Source organism: Sminthopsis crassicaudata, chromosome 3 (genome assembly GCF_048593235.1).
Source record: "Sminthopsis crassicaudata isolate SCR6 chromosome 3, ASM4859323v1, whole genome shotgun sequence".
NCBI classification, from domain to species: domain Eukaryota; kingdom Metazoa; phylum Chordata; class Mammalia; order Dasyuromorphia; family Dasyuridae; genus Sminthopsis; species Sminthopsis crassicaudata.
Genome location: NC_133619.1, coordinates 256,378,159 through 256,398,238, shown reverse-complemented (window position 1 = coordinate 256,398,238; position 20,080 = coordinate 256,378,159). Strand labels below are relative to the sequence as shown.

At 35.0% G+C, this 20,080-nt stretch overlaps 1 protein-coding gene across 5 annotated transcripts in view; it reads right to left on the bottom strand.

The window, feature by feature from the left end:
* The window catches only part of BRWD1 (bromodomain and WD repeat domain containing 1), a 200,572-nt gene that overhangs the window by 97,540 nt on the left and 82,952 nt on the right, over positions 1-20,080 (bottom strand). For 4 of the 5 annotated variants that reach the window (XM_074300511.1, XM_074300510.1, XM_074300512.1 and 1 more), the window contains 6 exons: positions 19,819-19,943; positions 19,297-19,379; positions 11,146-11,257; positions 9,456-9,517; positions 4,397-4,552; positions 1,068-1,188 (listed from right to left, as the gene is read on the bottom strand). The exons of the other annotated variant lie outside the window; for it this stretch is intronic. In XM_074300511.1, the coding sequence (XP_074156612.1) occupies positions 1,068-1,188; positions 4,397-4,552; positions 9,456-9,517; positions 11,146-11,257; positions 19,297-19,379; positions 19,819-19,943 (659 nt within the window). The remainder of the gene's footprint in view (positions 1-1,067; positions 1,189-4,396; positions 4,553-9,455; positions 9,518-11,145; positions 11,258-19,296; positions 19,380-19,818; positions 19,944-20,080) is intronic. 5 annotated transcript variants of the gene reach the window in all.

Genomic DNA, 20,080 nt, shown 5'->3' with positions numbered 1-20,080 from the left:
AGGCCATGTTGCATATTATTTCATTTTTACCAAATGAATTATAAATTTAAATTAGTTTTATGGTTTCTTATAAAGTAACCTTTCAGAAGTTAAGTTTCACAGGAAAAAAATGTCTTAAACACTATCAGTTGGTAGTGAACATGGAAAGGGAAATAAAATAATCATTTACATATCATCTACTACATGCTAAGCCTTATATTTTGCAAATATTGTTTATTTCATTATCTAATTATAAAGTATAAAGTTCTATTTCTGGATATTCGAGAGTTGATTCAGGTACAAAGTCATGACTGGTCTTTAATAATATTCAATAGCCTACCAAATTGAAGCATAGTTATAAACCAAAGATTTCAGTTAGTGGGTTAACTAGCTAATATTTGAAATGTCATCTAGTTAAGGCATTAAAACAATAAACCATGTTAAATCATTAGTTCTAGAGTATACATACATCTCTTAAGAATATACTACATCATATATAATTTCTTACGAAAAATGGTCCATTATATTTTGGAAAATTTAATAATTGATTCTGTTTAGAAAATATTTAGTAATTTCAAAGCTACCCTTTTATTCTAAATGCTAAATACTTCCCCTTCTTTACATTCACCTTCTAAATTTAAAGCTGGAATAATGAAAAGAAAAAAATGGCTATAAAAATGACTATCACAATTAAAAATATTTATGAGCAAAACATTTTTTAGTACTAGTAAAATTTTTACAAAAAAAGGCCTTCATCTTTCATACAGAAGGGCTAAATGATACAGTGAAGAAACATATTCACCCAAAATGTAAGAAATCTTATTGGACAGAGGAATAATTATTTTTGTTGTTAATCTTTAAGATGGCCAAATATAAAGAAAAAGTAATGATTAAGATTAACAGCTATATTATTCCCCCTCTCCAAAACCAAAATTATTCTGTAACAAAAGAAAACAAGATTCTGATCCTATAATTTTTTTGTTTTTGTAAAAATAAAGAACATTTTTATTGTCATTGTTTATTTTAAATAAGTGGCAAGAAGGAAGCACATTTAAAAATTAAATTATTACACTTATTAAGCTACTGACCTGTAAAATCGATGGACAAGTCTCATCCGTATGGTGTAGAGATCTGTTGGATAGGCCACCACTGTACAGTACTTTGGGTATGTACATAGGTCAACTGGACCTGCAAAAGCTGCAGCTATATCTGTTATGAGAAAAAAAATCCATTTAAATAATTAAATTTTCATAGACACCCAAAGATAATGAAACATTTCTTTCCTTTTGGCAGAAGTATAAGAAACTACCTTTATGTAACTACACATGTGCTGTAAAGCTCTTTTCTAGGCCCTCCTCTTTTTCTTGGTAATCTTCTCAATTCCCAAAGACTTAATCATTATTTTTACGCAGGAGACTCCCAGATCTACATATACCTCTGTAGTGTCTTTCTTGAGCTTCATTCCTGTTATCAATCACCAACTGTCTATTGAATATTTCAAGTTATGTTTTAGAAGGATCTCAAACTCAACATGTCCAAAATACAGGTAACTACATTTTCACTCAAGTTCACAACTCTTCTGAACTTATTTATGTTAAAGGCACTATTTATCTTTCTAGTCAACAAGTTCTCAAAGTTGGAATGATCCTTAATTCCTAAGTCTCCCTCACTATACATATCCTATTCAAGCATCATCTTGGCAATTTTAACATTATAATATCTCTCAAATCACCCCCCCCACTTTTATATTCTCCCAGCCACAGTAAACTCTATTATAGTAGTCTTTTGGCTTATATTAATGTTGACTATTAGAGCTATTCTCGGCACGCCTAATAAAGCACTGCTCCTAAAACATAGGCCTGACTCTCTCTCCTTCCTCAATAAAGTCCAATAGCTTCCTTTTATCTGAATCAAATACAAATTCCTTTTATAATCTGGCTCCACTGATGTTCAATCATGGCCAAGTCTTTGGGACTCCCTTAAGGTTATTATTTTTTTTTGGTGTGGAAGAAATGAAGGGGGCAAGATCCTGGAGTAGTTTGCCATTTCCTTCAGTTTATTTTACAGATGAGTAAACTGAGGCAAACAGAGTTAAGTGACTTACCAGGATCACACAACTACTAATTGTCTGAGATCCCATTTGAACTTGAGTCTTCCTGACTCTAGAGTCAGTACTCTACCTACTGCTCTACCTAGCTGCCCTTCATGTATTCAACTGTCCAATCAAACTGGCCACCTTTTTGTTTCTCACACACAAAACTGGATCTCTCATCTCTGTGCCTTTACTTAGGCTATTTGCATTCTCCCTCATTTCCACCTCTTAGGATCCTAGTTTCCTTCAATGTTTTTGCATGAGAAATGTTTTATCATCACTCAAGCTGCTCAAGTTTCTCTCCACCAATTATATTGTATTTAATTTGCATATATTTATATGAGTTTTTCTACGTGACAGAATGTAGAGTTCATTATATTTACGCCTTACTTATAAACTTGCACTGGGTCTCGTATATACTAGTAGGTGTTCACTAAGTCAATGAGAAACTATCAAGCATCCACTATGGATCACATACAAAGAACATTAAAAAACAGTAATGTAGGAGACAAAGTAAAAAACTAACTATGTATAAACAAGATATATGCAAAATAAGGTGAAAATAATAGCTGGAAACTGGAAAAACTTCTTGCAAATGATCAGATTTTGGCTTAGACTTAAAGCTAGAGAAGCCATGAAGTGAAAATGAAGTAGGAGAGAATTCTAGGCATGAAGGATAGTTGGTGAAGGAATCAAAGAGTATTCATCAGCAAAGAACAGCATGGAAGGTAGTGTCATTAGATTGCAAAGGAAGTAATGGGAGTTTGGGGGGGAATGGAGAGGAGACCATGGAGAAGACAGTTATGAAAGGCTTTTAAACTCAAACGAGATTTTATATTTGATCCTGGAAGTAAAAGAGAACCAGTGAAACTAACTGTATGTAAGGGAAGGGTGGTGAAAGATGACATGATCAGATCTGTGCTTTAGAAAGATTAGTTAAATAGAAGGAAGGAAGAAACAAGGCTGGAAGACCGGCCACAAAAGGACATTGCAATAAGCTAAGCATGAGGAGATAAGGGCCTGTATGTCAATATTGAAGAAGAAAAGAGGGATAAGAGAGAGAGATGATATGAAAGTAGAATGCAGAAGAACTTGGCAATGGACTAGATATTAGTGATTAGATATTGAGAGTGAGGGAGAAGGAAAAAAAGTAAGTCTTTGAGAATGATCCCTAGGTTGGGAGTCTGAGTGACTGATTTAATGAGAGGTAGCGCTAATTGGGCAGAATAACAAGAAATTGCTTAAAACAGATCCAGAAAACACACTAGACCAAATTCTGATGGGGGAAAAAAAAGTCATATCGAGACTCATCTTTCCAAACTGAGCCAGGATAAAAAAGCATAATATAAGGAAACTGGGGAAAGGTCTGGCTAGGAGCATGCTCAGGGAGAGAGGTCCCAAATCCATACCGAGATACTGTGATATGAATAAATATTAATTGCAGCTTTGGCACCTATTATCTAGTTTCAGATCAAAGATCCAGAACCTATTCTAAGCAATAGGGAACACTGAAAGGAAGAAAACTTGCAGAGGAATAACCAACACAGGAATCCTGCACCAAGGTGAAAGCCTTTCATCTGGCTAATAAAGACTGAGGCAAAGCATTCGACTTGAGTTAAGATTCAAACCCAAGTTAGAAATTTGTAGAACTCAGGCTAACATCAAAGGGAGTTGGGCCAACTATCAGATTTTGAGTCAGATCAAACCTCTTTGACATACTGAAAGCTTGGAACGGTACTGCCATGTATGGAGACCATATTGTATATTCTTTCTTATTTGTAAAACAGAAGTCAGAGGGATTTCCAGAAACGAACAATATGAAAACAAAAGACACCAATAAAACTTATTTTAAAAAGAAATCAAATCCTCTCATTCTCTTAAAATTATTCGGCAAGACCCAGAAGGGACTGAATATGGATCACAACATAGCATTTTCACTTTTTTTGTTGATGTTTGCTTGCATCTTGTTTTCTCATTTTTTCCCTTTTTGATCTGATTTTTCTTGTGCAGTGTGATAATTATGGATCTATGTATAGAAGAACTGCACATGTTTAACATATATTGGATTATTTATAGTCTAGGGGAGGAGATGGGGGAAAGGAGGGAGAAAAAAAACACAAGGTTTTACAAGGGTGAATATTGAAAACTCTGCATGTCTTGAAAATAAAAAAGCTTTAAAAATAAAATTATTCAGCAAAGGAAATAGTCAAATTAAGATAACTAGTAAAGCCCAAAATATTAATCAAAGTACTAGTAAATACAATGTGAATTTCATCAACATGATGTGTAAATTTTTAATAATTCTAATAAAATGCAAATTATTACCAAGATTCAAAAGTTGATCAATGCCATTGATTATTCTTTCACATTCTTCATCCCGGGATTTTTTACCCCATTCACCATTCTGGGGTTTGTATAACAATTTCTCAAGTTCATCTGAAGTCACTGAAATACTAGCTCCCAATTCTTCAGGTGGATCAACTACACATAAACAAAAAATGAAACAAGAAAAAAAAAAAATGAACAGGAAAATATGAAACTATAAAAATATACTTTTGCATTTAAACAGCTCATTAAAAAAAAAAAAAAACTTTTTACCCCTTGTATACATCATAAAAAACTTATTTCAATGAAAGATTATAAAATCAAATATATCTCTAAAAGCAATCTTTCACAATTTCAAATCTAATTCTATTTTATCAAGTTTTAGTTCAAATATGTTACAACAAACACTGTACAATTTCAAGAGTTGAACCTTTATATTTAAAATACTTTGTTTAAAATATGTATACTTCTAAATTTTTGGAAATCTATCTGCCAAGGGAAAGTCAGGAACTATATGAGCAAAACTACAAAACACTTTCCACACAAATAAAAGTGAGATCTAAACAATTGGAAAAATATTAAGTGCTCCTGGATAGATTGGGCGAATATAATACAGATGAAAATATACCTAAACTAATCTATTTATTTAGTGCTATACCAATCAGACTCCCAAGAAACTATTATAATAATCTAACAAAAATAACAACAAAATTCATCTGGAAGAAAAAAAAGGGTAAAGAATTTCAAGGGAATTAATGAAGAAGAAAAAAATCAAATGAAGGTGGCTTAGTTGTACCGGATATATTATAAAGCAGTGGTCACCAAAACCATTTGGTACTGGCTAAGAAATAGACTAGTTGATCAGTGGAATAGGTTAGGTTCACAGGACAAAATAGTCAATAACTATAGAAAAATCTAGTGTTTGACAAACCCAAAGACTCCAACTTTTGGGATAAGAAATTCATTATTTGACAAAAATTTCTGGGAAAATTGGAAATTAGTATGGCAGAAACTTGGCATTGACCCTTATTTAACACTGTACACCAAGATCAGATCAAAATGGGTTCATGATGTAGGCATCAAGAACGAGATTACAAATAAATTAGAAGAATAAAGGATCATTTATCTCTCAGATTTGTGGAGGAGGAAAGAATGTGACCAAAGAAGAATTAGAGATCATTATTGATCACAGAATAGAAAATTTTGATTATATTAAGTTAAAAAGCTTTTGTACAAATAAAACTAATGTGGAGAAGATTAGAAGGGAAGCAATAAACTGGGAAAACATTTTTACAGCTAAAGGTTCTGATAAAGGCCTCATCTCCAAAATATACCGAGAATTGACTCAATTTATAAGAAATCAAGCCAAATTGTCAAAGGATATATACAAATTTTTGAATGAAGAAATTGAAACTATTTCTAGTCATATGAAAAGGTGTTCCAAATAATTACTGATCAGAGAAATGCAAATTAAGACAACTCTGAGATACCACTACATACCTGTCAGATTGGCTAAGATGACAGGAAAAGATAATGATAAATGTTGGAGGGGATTTGGGAAAACTGGGATACTTGGTGGAGTTGTGAACGAATCCAACCATTCTGGAGAGCAATTAGGAACTATACTCAAAAAGTTATCAAACTGTGCATACCCTTTGACCCAGCAGTGTTACTACTGGGCTTATATCCCAAAGAGATTTCAAAGAAGGGAAAGAGACCTGTATGTGGCAAGAATGTTTGTGGCAGCCCTTTTCGTAGTGGCTAGAAACTGGAAATTGAAGGGATGCTCATCAATTGGAGAATGGCTGAATAAATTGTGGCATAAGAATATTATGGAATATTATTGTTCTGTACAAAATGACCAGCAGGATGAAAACAGAGAGGCTTGGTGAGACATATATGAACTGATGCTAAGTGAAATGAACAGAACCAGGAGATCATTATACACTTTAACAACAATACTTTATGATAACCAATTCTGATGGACATGGCTCTCTTCAACAATGAGAGGATCCAAATCAGTTCCAATTGATTTGTAATGAACAAAACCAGCTATACCCAGAGAAAGAAAACTGGGAAATTTCCATTCTTTCTGTCATTGTTTGCTAGCATTTTTGTTTTCTCTTCTCAGGTTATTTTTACCTTCTTTCTAAATCTGATCTTTATTGTGCAACAAGATAACTAGAAATATGTATAATACACATATTATATTTAACATATACTTTAACATATTTAATATGTATTGGACTACCTGCCATCTAGGGAAGGGGATGGGAGGAAGGAAGGGGAAAATTGCAATAAAAGGTTATGCAAGAGTCAATGTTGGAGAATTACCTATGCATGTGTTTTGTATATAAAGAGCTATTAAAAAAAAAAAAAAAAAAAAGTATACTTTCAAACAGCCAGGATGGAACTAACAGAAGGGTGGGAGGAGAGGTAGGGAAAGAAACAGCATTCTTATAGCACTTGATATGTGGCAGACATAGTGTTAAGCACTTTTCACAACATGGCTGACCAAAAAAAAAATAGCTCACATTTATAAAATTCCTACTATGTGCCAAGTCTTATGTTAAGTGCTTTATTACTTCTTTCAATCTCGACATCAACCCTGAGAGGGAGATTATTATTCATTTTTACAATGAGAAAAGAGAAGCAAAGAAAGTTAAAGTGACTTGCACAGCTATTAACTTGTATTCAGTTTTTCCTGACTCTAGGTCTAGCTATACATCTACTGTGGCACCTAACTGCCCCATGGGCAAAGAGAAGCAGAGATTACTTTTCAGTAGAATTTCTGCTCTCTCTTTAAGGACAATGCCATGGGTCCTACTCCAAGAAGAACACAGGGTTGAAGTATGGAACTTTAAAGCTAAAGAAAATGATCTTGGACTTAATGTGGCAGGCAATATATGTAGAGAGTCATCATAGGGTCCTACAGAAGGTAGACATGGTAGGTGGGGATAATTTTGAGAACAATGATTTAAGAAAGTATAAACTAGGAGAATATATACAATGTCAACAAGATTATAGAAAAGACAACTTTGAAACACTTTGGAACTACCATCAATAACAAACCCAGAGACAAAATACCCCATCTCACCTTCTATCATAAAGAGGATGAACAGTAAACATACATTTTTCACATATGGCCAATGTGTGGGATATGTTTTACTAGAATATGCCTTTGAGTTTTCATTTCTTTTCTCCTTTTTTAAACTAAGAGAGACATATTTTAAATGCATAGAAAAATATTTCGAAAATTATCTTTTGAATTTGTCTTCAAAAACAGGTAACAATAAATGCTCATTGTATTCAATGTATTAATTCTTAAGACTTTCTGGATCAACTACTCAACTACTTCTTTATTTTTTCTGATACTTATTTGGTATTTGAAAGAACCTCCATAAAAATAGTCATTAGTATAAGGATGATAATTGAAACCATAGGAATTGATTAGATCATCAAGTGAAGAAGTATAGAGGTAGAATATAAGACTCATTGTTAGTAAGTGTGATGTGGATGAAAATTCAGAAAGGAGGAAAAAAAGCATTTAGGAGAAGAATCAGGAAAGAGTATTATTATAAAAAAGCTAAAGAGAATGGAGTTATCAAGGAAAAGAGCTTGTCTGACAGCAAAAAGTGCCAGGGGTGGGAGTCAAGAAAACTGAACACTAAGAAAACACCTTTAGATTTAGCAATTAAAAAATCAAAAGCATCTTTGCAAAGAGAAGCTTCAATCAAATGAAGATAGAAAGCTAAATTTCAGAGTTAAGAAGAGGAGAAAAAGAGAGGGCTCTTTTTCAGATAGCCTTTCTCAAGTTTTGCCACAAAAAGGAAAGATATAGGATAATAACCAGGAAAAATAGATTATGTAGGTTTTTTCGAAAATAGGGGAAACATGGGCATATTTGTAGGAGGCAACAATAACGAGAAATTCAAAATTAGTCAAGTAGGAAAAATGAAGTGAGTAAACCATTAGAGAAGACAGGATGAAATAGAATCACTTGGGCATGGAGACAGGTTTAAATGCCTTGGCAAGAAGGGACATTTCTTTGGGTGAAAGGAGAAAACAAGGGGAAAAGTCCCTAAGTGATATGAGATAACAAACAAAAAAGAACAGGAAGTTATCAAGAAATGGTTTCAATTTTTTGAATGAAATATGATGCAAGGTTCTCTGATTAGAGAATGGGGGAAGGGAAACTATGGGACATTTAATGAAAATTGAAAAGTAGTTGTGGATTAGAAAGATAAAAAATGATTGCTTTGTAAAAGTGAGAGTCCAATAGAGGATTAACATATGATAAATTTGTAGTGGACTCAGCATAGTTTCATGATCTTTTTTGAATTTGTTAGCATGTGCATGAAGAGGAGTAAAGACATTCGACAGAGAATAACTTTTCTGTAGTACTAGAATTTCTACATTTATCAAAAACAGCAAACTGAAAAAGGATAGTAAATTTGAAGTCAAGAGTTCTTTGCTCCTAGCTCTATAATTTTCTGGATCTTAGTTCTCCTATGTGTAAAAAGGATCTTCATGGGCTATACAGGCATAGTTAGCTTCAGCCAGAAAGATAAAGAGTTCAAATCCCCCATATCTCATATATATTATCACTTGTGTGATCATGGTACAAAGCACTTAATCTCTCAATTAAGAGACAGCTCTTTTAAGTTACAAATGACTTGCTATTCTACATCAGAGGAAGGAGCTCCTACACTGATGAAACCAAAGAACAAGATCAAAAAGAATACTTCTCTCACCTTCACAATATTGTAAATTCTAAAGTGTTAAATGAATTCCAGGTGACATTATGTTGTCAACTTTAGTAAAAGGTAAATTAGAGAAAACAAGAAATTATGAAATAAAAAGATAATATGACAGAAGTGAAGATACCAAAGTACTACTAGTCTTGACTTCTACTAATAATTGTGAGACTCAGGGCAAATAATTTTCCTTTTTGAGCTTGTTTGTTCATATATAAATGAGAGAGTTGAACTCAATTCTTAAGGTCTCTTCTAAATTTAAAATTCTAGGATTCTTTATATTTTAATTAATTTTCACATACCATTATCAGGAATTGGTTCCATATCCCATGGACTAAGCTTTTCTATTTCAGTATTGTCCCACCTATTTAATCAGTAGGTCAAAGAAAAGAAAAAAGTTAAGTTTTTAAAAAAACAAAAATCCAACATTTTAACAATGGTTCACACTAGACACCATTAGCAAATTTTTAAAAAACAAAAATGACTAATGATATAAAATATTATTTTAAAATTAAAATGTAAATACGCATTCTTTTAAATGGTATTTTTATCTAGTCAAATTATTATCAACTCATCTTTAAGACAAAGAATATCTAATAATAAGGCTAAATTAACCGAATTTTTAAAATTCTCCTCACATACGGAATTAAAAAAACATTCAATTGCTTATCTTATGCCAAACACTGTGCTAGGCTCTGGAGGAGCATGTCAGCCTATGATTTCATTGAGCTTACATTTTACACAGAAAAGACAACCTACTAGATTGTACAAAATATACCAAAAGTCTTGTCAATTTTAAAATTAAACCTAAAACAAGATCTTTGAGGATACCCTGTATTTCTTGATTAAAAAAAAAAAAAAAAAAAAAAATTGGATTATCTTCCTTATTTTTCTTGGTGACTTATAAATATCCTCTCTCTTCCTCTGGCTTCTCTGATAACTCCAAATCTCTCTTACTACTCTTTCACCTTGCAAATAAGAAATATATAAAATAGGCATTTTGAAGAAAATGAATTAAGTTGAAATATAATTTTATTAAATTGTAAACACCCAGTTTAAGGATTCCAGAATCTCTTACCTAGGGTTATCTTTGATACAACCACATATCCAATCATGTCAAAGTGTTGTTTAATCTATTTGATATTGCCTTCTCTTTTCCTTAACTCCCACTATAAAAACTTTTATTCAGATCCTGTTATCACTTAAGATTATTTTAATTCTCATTATAAATGTGTCATCTTATCCTCTCCTTTTATTTATATTCTTTATATTTTATATAATCTACACAAAAAAACTTCAAGGGTTTCCCACGACTGACTGAACAGAGTATGAATTTTTGATCCTAACATTCAAGCACTTTGCAATTTGATTTTTTTCCTAGCTTTATCTTATCTTATACTATTTTCTATTGTGCTTGGGATAGTGTACTTCAATAATCTTAAATTACCACATAAAATATACTGTTATTCAGATATTCAATGTGGTACCCAAATTGCATTATTTTCCATTCCTTGTTCATATCATGCTTTTATCCTATCTCCATGCTTCATTTTCTTCAAACTCTCCAACTCAGATACAACTTCTCTTTCAGGTACTTTTCATTAATACTGAACCTACTTCTACTCTTCCCCCCCCCCCCTTTTCTGAGGCTGGGGTTAAGTGACTTGCCCAGGGTCACACAGCTAGAAAGTATTAAGTGTCTGAGACCAGATTTGAACTCGGGTTCTCCTGAATTTAAGGCTGGTGTTCTATCCACTGCGCCACCTAGATGCCCCTTACCTCTACTCTTTAATGAAATGGGTAGGCCCACCTCATGTTTCTAAGAGCATTAATCCATAGTTCTCCTTTTGTATCAGTATATTTCTGAACTTATCTTCCCAAGGTCAGTGCCACATATAACTTTCTAACTCAAAGAATTAAGAGTATATATATATACTATGTACTTAATAAATATAAGTAGAATGAACAGTAAGCATAAATCATTATACATACTTAACATTGTAACATTGGAAATGACTATCTGGATACTGTGGTTGAAAGGGCTCTTGACTTAACACTGTTCCAAACCACCACGCATCATCAATTATAGATCGAAATCTGTCACCTGTAAAAAAAAAAAAAAAACCAGCAACTCTTATCTATTTTCTATAATGCAAAGAACTACCAGATTTTGAAAAAAGATTATACAGGCCATATACAATGAACAACATTATTTAATTCTTAAATACAATTACTTATTCTAATTCTCTTTTGAGTTACTGATATTACCATATTAATGACTAGAAAGTTTCATAACTTTCTGTGATTGTTTAATAGGTATAATGCATTACTATACTAAAAAACTTACTAAGTCCAGAAGTTTTTACTAAGACAAATACTTATGTTTGTATCAGAAAAACTACTAAGACATCAAACAAGAAAACATCCACTTGGAATACTCAGTGTAAAATGGAATGCATTTGTCTTGTTCAGTTATCCAAATTAAATACATGCCATAGTTAAAAAAAAAAAAAAAAATCAATTATAAAAGATAGAATTTTACCACTCCTAAAAAGCTGACATTTTACCACATAGCATTCCAATTCCTAAAGCTGTTATTGTGATAGAATGAACATAAAATGCTTTACAAACTTTAAAGTGCTATATAATGATGATGATGATAATGATAATAATAATAAAGCTAACATGTATCTTGTGCTTTAGAGTTTACTTAGCACTTTAATCCTCAAAATAATTCCAGGAATTAGGTGCTATTGTTATCTTCTTACCTGTTCCTCCATATACCTGAGAGCATATAACTACACAAACTAAATATATAGTAAATGTAGCATAGCATAGTCAATATATAAATAGTAGGGCAAATGTCGACTACTCTGAGTGAAAGGGCTGATAATCTGAGTTGCACTGAGTCCAAGCAATTGAGGCTAATTACCAATTACCAATACTCTATTAGCATATGCTTGGAGAATGATCTGGCCCACTATCCAGTGCTGGCTCAATCTGTGGGTGTATGCAATGGATGAAAGTAGGCATTGGAGAGTGGAGCAGGACAAGTGGGATCATTCTTTGGTGGCAAGGAGGTGTTAAGATTCCTATTTCTATTCCCCTAGTGGTGACCCCAAAAGACCAAGAATAAAGACTTTTGCTTATCCTGACTCTGGCTGATTCTAAGGTATCCAGGGTACTTATGGGGTCATTACATTTGGTGCCCAAGGTGTGGGCCAACGACTCTACTTTCACTGAAGAAGTCCCCAGGTGACCAGGAAATTAGGTTAGTATTTTAATAGGCAAACAGGGAACTTACTTTGTTAAGGGCTAAACTAGCAACTTTTTTCTAGCTGAAATAGGGCAGATATTAGTAAAGGATATCCCCCCTCCACAGCACGCCCCCCCCCCACAGTCCCCAGCCCCACCCCGAAGGGGTGCTATAGAAAGCTTGCCTAAGTTGATTGAGGGACAAGGCCTAATTATAACTTGGGAACAGATTGCTAGACTCTTGGGTACATTAAAATGCATGTCCTTTGGTTCTTAGAGGAAGAAGAAATAAGTGTAGATAATTGGAAACTAGTAGGAGAACAACTATGTGAATACTACAACCACAGAAGCATTCTATATATACAACATAATACAATTGGCCTTAAAGAATCTTGCAAGTTATAGAAAAAGTAAAAGTTTTAGGAATAAAACATAAGTATGAGGAAAAAGAGGAAGCCAAAGAATAGTTTAATGACTATATAGCCAGAGGGCATGGGAACTTTGATGAGGTTCAAGGGCAAGGTGATTCTCACTCTCAGGAGGCAGCTCAACCTGCCTAAGGTGCAGATTATTGACATGCCCCCATCAACCTTCCAGGATGGAGGGAGGAGTAGTAGTAGCAGGGGCGGTGACACCATCAGCATCCCCCTCTCCCCCATAATCACCTACTCCTATGACTAAATTACAAAAGGCAGTACTCAAAGCCACAGGGGAAGGGAAGGATAGGATATAGGTGATTTGAAATTGCAAATATATCCTATGATTCAACAGTTTAACTCTTCAGGTCAAGAGAGTAGAAGATATACTCCTTTTGATATAGACGTCCTCAAAAACCTGAAAAAGACTTGCACTCTTTATGGGGCTACATCAGCTTATATAGCCAGAATTTGGCTTATGAAGTCTTAACCCCTAGCGATAAGAAATCTATAGCAAGGGTATGCTTAGAACCTGGACAAAACTTGTGGCTTTCTGAATATAGTGAGCTCTGTAGGATACAAGCCCAACAAAACAGTCATAGTGGAGTTAATTCTCCAATCACCTATGACTAACTAACAGCTATAGGTTCTTACGCAGATATTTCAGTACAGATTAATTACTCCAAAGCAAAATATGAGCAAATTCCTGCTGCTGCTATCAAAGCATGGGGTTCTCTCTCCAATAAAAATGACAAGGGCAAGAACTTCACAAAAGTTGTACAAGGGCCAAATGAAGCCTTTGCTGATTTTGTGGGACATTTGTAGACAGCTATGATACGGAATGGTGAAAATGCAGTAGCAGACATTTTGATAAGGCAACTTGATAAAGAAAATGCTAATGAGCTTTGCAGAAGAATGATACTAGGACTACACAAGGATGCTCCTTTAGAGGAGATCATAAGACATTGTGCTACAGTGGGCACAAATGTCTTTTATAGCCAGATTATGATACAGACTTCTCAAGATCCCAACATTCCTTTTGGCAAGGGACTTCCAGAGAGACTTGTCAATGCTTTCAATGTGGTAAAGCAGGGCATCTGAAAGCACAATGTTGACATAGAGGCAGAGTGAGAAAACAGGTTGGGAGAACAAGACCCAATACCCCATGACCAAAATGCAACAGAGGCTTCCACTAGGCATCAGAATGTAGACTGATTCAGGGAAACGGGATGAGGGGCCAAACTCCAGGGCCCAAGGCAAAAAATACTTGGGGCATGATGGCAGCCGATGCTACACCCAGAGAGTGCCTAGAAGTCCAGTACCCAGACATGACCAAGCAGCCAGGAAGCCATCTGATGGGAGAATGGATTACCATTGGGGACAGTAGAGTTGTATGCAGCTAGGACAACTGAGACACCCCTGGAGAGGTGAAATCTGTTCCTCTCCAGCCTATGGATCTGTTGTCTCCAGGCACAGTAGGCATGACCATTTCACCTCCTGAGAGTACTTACAAAACAGTGTCCATCCACATACTGACATGGGAAATTGGGGAATGTGTAGAAAATACCCCAGTCACTAATACAGGTAAACAATGTGTGACTTATCAACCAGGAGAAGTAGTAGCATCAGGTTTACTGATACAATCTCCTAATAAAGCAATCTGGTGATAGTTGCCCAGATTCGGACTCCAAGCAGCAAAATCCAGGAATATACTGGACAGCAGCTGTGACAACTGACCGACCTATGCTCACCATCTATATAAATGGCATGCCATTAGAAAGACTGGTGGACACAGGTACAGATCGCACAGTCATTAGAGGTAGCCAACTGGCCCAGTCACTGGCCAAAAATTAAGGCAGACCTACATGTCTGGCGCAGGAGGATCAATAGCAACTGAAGTTAGTGCTACCCCTTTGAGATGGACTTTTGAAGGTGAAACAGGAGTTTTTATTCCTTTTATAGTTGAAAAAATCCCCATCAATCTGTGGAGAAGAGACATTTATCAACAATTAGGGTTAAAAATGAGTACTTCGGTTTTTTAGGCAGGACTGCTGTTGGAGGCCTGTCAACATTTTCACCTGTTCGTATCCAATGGAAAACTGGTACACCAGTGTGGATAGAACAGTAGCCCCTTAGGTAGTGATAAAATTCAGGCCTTATTAGATATAGTACAGGAGCAATTTGACCAAGGACATTTACAACCTTCTCTAAGTCCTTGGAATTCCCCAGTATTTGTTGTAAGAAAGAAATCTGGAAAATGGAGAATGTTGACTGATTTAAGAAAGGTAAATGAACAGATGGAAACTATGGAAACTCTTCAACCTGGACTTCCATCTCCTACTCAATTGCCTACAGAATGGCCTCTTTGGGTTATAGACATTAAGGATTGTTTCTATTCTATCCCTGTAGATAAGGAGGGTATGAAAAGATTTGCCTTTTCAGTGCCCAGCGTTACCTTAGCTGAGCCTTATAAAAGATATGAATGGACAGATTTGCCACAGGAAATTAAAAACAGCCCTAGTATATGTCAAATGTATGTTGCTGCTGCTCTTACTCCAGTAAGAAAAGCATTTTCAAAAGTAATGTTATTACATTACATGGATGATATATTGGGATGTGCACCTGAGGAACAAATGTTAGAAGCAAGTCTACAAAAGACCATGGAAACAATAAGGAATTATAAATTGCACATAGCTTCAGAAAAGATTCAAGGACATGCTCCTTTCAATATTTAGGATATGAAGTAGACCCTAAGGTGCTTACAGTACAAAAACTTTCCTTAAGAACAGAGAAACTAAACACCTTAAATGACTTCCAGAAATTGATAGGACATATCCAAAGGATGCGTCCAGTGTTAGGCTTGACTACCTATTGCAACCATTCTATGACATTTTAAGAGGAGACAGTGCTTTAAACTCACCACGCCAGCTTACAAAAGAAGCTCAAGAGGCTTTGAGACAAGTTGAACTGGCTTTATCTAATGTGGTTGAAAGAGTCACTCAAAAACCCTTGAAAATATCAGTTTTTGCTACACAAGAGGCACCCACAGCAGTCCTTCATCAAGGAGACAGTGTGATAGATTGGGTGAACCTCCCAGAACAATCAGAACAAAGTCTTACTTCTTACCCAGTGCTTATGGTTAGAATTTTATTAAAGGCCATTAAGCAAGCAGTACAATTATCTGGGATAAGATCTGACAAGATATACACCTTTTATATTAATGCACAAGTTAATGTATGCTGTGAAACCATCCCAGAATGGCAAATTTTATTAGCCATGGCTCCAAATTTTACAAACGGGTTTCCATTAAAGATAGCCAGACTATTACATAATTGGCCATGAATTCTTGAAGAAAAGGTTTCCAAAAGTTCCTCTTAAAGGACCAAATATCTTTACAGATGCAAACATAGTATTTGTGCTGTATTCTTTTTTTTTTTTTCTCCTGAGGCTGGGGTTAAGTGACTTGCCCAGGGTCACACAGCTAGGAAGTGTTAAGTGTCTGAGACCAAATTTGAACTCGGGTCCTCCTGAATTCAGGGCTGGTGCTCAATCCACTGTGCCACCTAGCTGCCCCCTTTGCTGTATTCTTTTATGACATAACTATAAAGAGAGTAGTCAGAACTCGTTTTCAGTCCACTCAGCAGAATGAATTGTATGAAATCATTCTAGCTCTTACTTATTATTCAGGAAATATAAATATAATATCTGATTCGGCCTATTCAGTAGGTGTGGTACAATGAATTGCCACAGCCCAAATAAAATTTGTAGCCTCCAATATATATCAGCTCTTTAAGGAACTTCAAGAACAAGTGAGAAAGCATCCAGGTAAGATTTATATCTTGCATGTCCACTCTAAGAGTGGACTTCCAGGTCCTATTTTTGATGGTAATTCAAAGGCAGATAACCTTCTAACCATGTTGGCCAAAACTCTTTTATTTTAAGAAGCCCAAGAATCTCATTTTAAATATTATCAGGCTGCTGGAGCTTTACGTTTACAATTTGGAATAACAAGAGATGAAGCTAGGAACATAATAAAAGCCTGTACAGCTTGCCTTCCTTTCCATGCTCCTATGCTCCCTCCAGGGAAGAACCTTTGTAGTTTGAGACCTAATGAAATCTGGCAAGTGGATATGACCCATTATAAATCTTTTGGTCGTCTGTCTTTTATCCACGTTGTGGCAGACACCTTTTCAGGATCCACTTTTGCAATACCAGCAGCAAGAGACAGCCCAAGTGGTCACTGAATTACTTATACAAGTATTTGCAATTATGGGTGTGCCACAAGCAATAAAAACAAGATTATAACCTGCATATACTGCTAAACATTTTGCACACTTTTGTGCACAGTATATAAGATTTTACACAACACTGGCATACCTTTTAATCCTTAAGGACAGGCAATAGTAGAGAGGAGAAATAAAGACATTAAAACAAAACAAAAAGGGGGGCCACAGGTAACCCTAGAGAAACTTTTAAACCTACATCTTTATACTATTAACTTCTTGATTTTTGACCAAGATGCACTGGCTCTGGCAGACAGGTTTTATAACTCACTGGAAGGGCAGTGTCCAGTGCGAGCAGTTCCACTGTTTTTATATAATTGCCAGGTCACGTGGAAGACCCAGAAAGTGGTCAATGGAAGGGAGAAGATAGGTTAACTGCTTGAGGGAGAGGGTTTGCTTGTATCTACAGATGGAAAAGGAATCAGAAGGGGGCCAACGAGCCGTATTCATCTTGTTCATCAGAGAGACGGAGCAGACCCTTGAAACGAAGGAGAAGACCCAAGAAACATTGAGTGGTTCCATTGCTGATTGTGCCCACCACTGAAAGAGCATGGCAGTTATGGTGTTTGACTCATGGATATCAAAAATTGTTGGACTTGAAAACCCTCAGGAATCATTGGATTTACTGAGAAATAATAAGACTGTTGTAGGACTTCAAAATCTGCAGAAATCATCGGATTTCCTAACATATAAAAAGACTGTGGCAGGACTTCAAAAACTTGTGAGGATCAATGGATTCCCTAACATGTGAAGTAATCAACAATAGATTGGTTTTGGACTACTTGGCTGCTGAAGAAGATGTATGTGTGACTGATGTTTACATACCCTCCTTCTAGGACTTCTGGAAATCTTTTACAAGACCATGTTGATTTATATTGTTTGTTATGTCATTACTTGCATGTACAATTCATGTTTGTTACACCACATTGAGCCTGCATTGGCTTTGGGAGAGTCATCACTAATAGCCTATGTGTTATTGCTATGTGCTTGTGTAATACCTCCCATGATGATGGGGTTGTGCATACCTGTTTCTAATAAGACACTTCTGCCCAGAAACCCGCTACCAAGTCCCACTTCCCTTTGGTGCTTTTCATCTCCCTTCCTGAGAAGTCAGGGGGGGCAATGATCACCTCCTTTTTGAGGTTCTCACCTCCCTGAGAAGTCAGGGATGGCGTGACCACCTGTGTTCTAAAACAAAAGAAAGCGGGAGATGTAAAGGGGCTGAAAATCTGAGTTGCACTGAGTCCAACTACTTGAGGCTAATTACCAATTGGACAATAATCTATTAGCATATGTTTGGAGAATGACCAGGCCCACTATCCTATGCTGGCTGGATCTGTGGATGTATACAGTGGTTGAAAGGAGGCATGAGAGGATGGAGGACAAGCGGGATCATTATTTGGTGTTGGAGGGAGAGAAAGGACGTGTGGAGATTCCTATATCTATTCCCCTGATGGTGACCCCAAAAGACCAAGAATAAAGACTTTAGCTTGTCCTGACTCCGGCTGATTCTAAAGTATCCAGGTCATTAATAACGTGGTCATTACATTTGAGGTAAAAAAAAAAAATCTGCTGACTTTCTGAGAAAATTTAAGATCAACTCAACTCATCAATTATGTAATATCTTGGGAGAAAGAAAAAAATTACCAAGAAAAAATAAAGCATCTCTGTAATTCACCTTTAATTCCTATATTTTATTTTAAAAATATGAAAAAAGCATACCTGTTTGACAAATTTCAATTAACATGCCAATGGCATTGTATATTTATTTTGTATAATACATATTATGCTAAGTAAACAATAACATATTTAAATCCCTCCCATCTAAAATTGCATTAACACAGCAATCAGGTTCAAAGATCTGAATTTTATATTGTTTTCTGTTTATAGCCTAGGAATTCTTAAGCCAATTTGTGTTTAAAAAAATATTCAGTATTCACAAGGAATCATTTAAATAGTAACTAATTTCCCAAAACATGCCTATCTCAAAGAAAAAATATTGAGAATTTACTAAATGTATTTTAAAGAGTAGATACTAAATGTTTACTGAATTGAAATTAGTATTCACCACAAACTACTAATCTTGAAAAGACATTATTTAATATAAATACCACAAAATGAACATTACTCAGTCAAATTAATTAATCTACCATAACATATAAGGTTTTGAAGAAACTCAAAAGACTTACGAGCTTGCCAGTTCCTCTGTCGTGCTTCATCATAAAACTGACGCAGTACAAGAAAGTCAATAACATCTGGCATATCGTGATACCTAAAATAATAGATTTTATCAATTTTATTGCATAATTATTCCAACCAATAATATTCTTTGCTGTCTACTACATGCTCTAGTTCCAAAAACAAAACAAAAAAATAAATTTCTCTCACAGGTCAGCAATTCTCACAACCCAAGACAAGAATGGTACAACAGAATATCAAACTTAAGACCCAAATACCAAGTGGCTGCTACATAAAGCCCATTTATATTTGTCCTTGTCCCCTCTAACTAAAACATGAATATAACTATGAACCTCCTCAACGCATCTATTAATTCTTGTTCATTTTTTTACTATAATGCAGAAGATAAGGTTTTTAATCCTTTTGGAACATTAAGTATTTGCAATTAGCACCAATCCACTGATGCAGAACAGCACCCTTATTAGAGATACCAAAATTTAATTTATATAAACAAACAAAACAAAAAAGCTTACTTAAGAGAGAAGGACTTGTCCAGAAGTTTTCCAGTGGCTGGATCTATAAAAGCGAGTTTAAGGCAACAGAGTGTAGGGGGACCAACCTCATACCGCATCCCAACTATTTTTACCAATTCTTGATCCTTCAAAAGATTTTTAAAAAGTTACATGAATGGCACTGTTAAAATCATTATTAAGCAAATTCTTAAAGATTCTATACTTTTTTTTTTTTTAAACAGATAAACATTACCCATTTAAGTAGTTCAATATGTATAGGCTA